A 2,233-nucleotide genomic window follows, 5' to 3' on the forward strand; every position below is an offset into this window, starting at 1 on the left:
ACACGCACACACACACACACACACACACACACACACACACACACACACACACACACGCACACACACACACACACACACACACACACACACACACACACACACACACACCGCTCACCCACGCGCACCGGGCCTCGCACTTTCAATGCCGTGCGGGGCTCCTGTCGTTAGACGTGGAGACGCGAGGGATAGCCTCACCCTTGCCCCACCACCTCGTGTGTGTGTGGAGAAGTGTCCCTGAGCCGCACCCTGCTCTGTGCCATGCACCGCCCTTGCCCCCACCACCTCGTGTGTGTGTGGAGAAGTGCACCTCACCTCACCCTCACCTTACCTCACCGTAGGCCGCCGTCGCCCTCGCCATCCCCGCCTTCCGCCGCCACTTTGCCGGGTGGAGGCCGCTGTCGGAGCCGGAGCGGTCCGCGCCCCTGCTGCGCCGCTGGGAGAGCGCTCTGTGCGGCGGCGGAGCGGGCGCGTAGAAGCGGACAATCTCGCGAGATCTCCCCGTCCCTCCCCGTATCTCCCCGTATCTCGGCCCCTAGAAGCGGAAGATCTCCCCACATCTCCCCATATCTCCCCGTATCTCGGGCCCTAGAAGCGGAAGATCTCCCCACATCTCCCCATATCTCCCCATATCTCCCCGTATCTCGGCCCCTAGAAGCGGAAGATCTCCCCGCATCTCCCCGTATCTCCCCGTATCTCGGGCCCTAGAAGCGGAAGATCTCCCCACATCTCCCCATATCTCCCCGTATCTCGGGCCCTAGAAGCGGAAGATCTCCCCACATCTCCCCATATCTCCCCGTATCTCGGGCCCTAGAAGCGGAAGATCTCCCCGCATCTCCCCATATCTCCCCGTATCTCGGGCCCTAGAAGCGGAAGATCTCCCCACATCTCCCCATATCTCCCCGTATCTCGGGCCCTAGAAGCGGAAGATCTCCCCACATCTCCCCATATCTCCCCGTATCTCGGGCCCTAGAAGCGGAAGATCTCCCCGCATCTCCCCATATCTCCCCGTATCTCGGGCCCTAGAAGAGGAAGATCTCCCCACATCTCCCCATATCTCCCCGTATCTCGGGCCCTAGAAGCGGAAGATCTCCCCATATCTCCCCATATCTCCCCGTATCTCGGGCCCTAGAAGCGGAATCTCTCCCCACATCTCCCCATATCTCCCCATACCTCCCCGTATCTCGGGCCCTAGAAGCGGAAGATCTCCCCGCATCTCCCCATATCTCCCCATATCTCGGGCCCTAGAAGCGGAAGATCTCCCCGCATCTCCCCATATCTCCCCGTATCTCGGGCCCTAGAAGCGGGAGCCGCGTTCGTCTGCGGTCGAACCGGCGCTCGAGCCGAGGCGCACTCGGCCTGTGTCCGGCCGCAAACCGCTGCCTCCTTACCTGTCCTTCGCTCCCTCCTTACCTGTCCTTCGCTGCCTCCTTACCTGCCCTTCGCCCCCCCCCCCTCGGGCTCACGCGCTGCTCTCAATCCTCTGCGCAGCGCCGTCCTCCCGCCCTCACGCCGGCGCGTACTCACACACGCACCACCCGCAGGCGCGGGCGGCGTCGCTGCACGCGGCGCGGAGCAGGCATTCTGCGCGCTGCTGTACGCCGTCGTCCTGCCGCCCGTCCGCTCTGCGCTCGCCAACGAATGGCGCGCGGGCCGGTGTGAACAGCGTCTCTTCACACCGGCTGCTGTGAATAGGCGCTCGCCAACGAATGGCGCGCGGCCGACGCGACCTCCGCGACGGCGCTGCTGTCCGCGTGGAGGGCGCTGCTGCCGGCCGCGCTGTTTGGCGAGGTGCTGGCCGGGCAGGTGGCGAGATGTGGGGAGATGTGGGGATGCGGGGAGGTGTGGGGAGGTGTGGGGAGGTGTGGGGAGGTGTGGGGAGATGTGGGGAGATGTGGGGAGAGATCGCGAGGTGCTGGCCGGGCAGGTGGCGAGATGTGGGGAGATGTGCCGAGATGTGGGGAGATGTGGGGAGAGATCGCGAGGTGCTGGCCGGGCAGGTGGTGCCGCGCCTGCTCCGTCTCTTAAGTAGCTTCGCTGCCAATGAATGACTGGCGGCGACCACCAGGTGCTTCCGCGGCTTGTGGGCGAGGTGGGCGCGTGGTCGCCGTCGCTCGGCGCAGACAGCGCGCCGCTGCACGCGTCGCTGCGGCCGTGGGAGCGGCTGCTGCCGCCTCCGGGTCTCAAGCCGCTCTTCCCCGCCATCCGGCAGAAGCTTCTCGTCGCGATGCGCGAT

At 65.4% G+C, this 2,233-nt stretch overlaps 1 protein-coding gene across 1 annotated transcript in view; it reads left to right on the forward strand.

The window, feature by feature from the left end:
* Positions 1–2,233, forward strand: part of EMIHUDRAFT_107468 (hypothetical protein) — a gene marked incomplete at both ends in the record, with an annotated part of 8,084 nt that overhangs the window by 1,886 nt on the left and 3,965 nt on the right. Inside the window, 2 exons of the mRNA XM_005757387.1 lie at positions 1,693–1,803; positions 2,066–2,218. Coding sequence (XP_005757444.1) covers positions 1,693–1,803; positions 2,066–2,218 — 264 coding nt within the window. The remainder of the gene's footprint in view (positions 1–1,692; positions 1,804–2,065; positions 2,219–2,233) is intronic.

Source organism: Emiliania huxleyi (genome assembly GCF_000372725.1).
Source record: "Emiliania huxleyi CCMP1516 unplaced genomic scaffold EMIHUscaffold_91, whole genome shotgun sequence".
NCBI lineage: Eukaryota > Haptophyta > Isochrysidales > Noelaerhabdaceae > Emiliania > Emiliania huxleyi.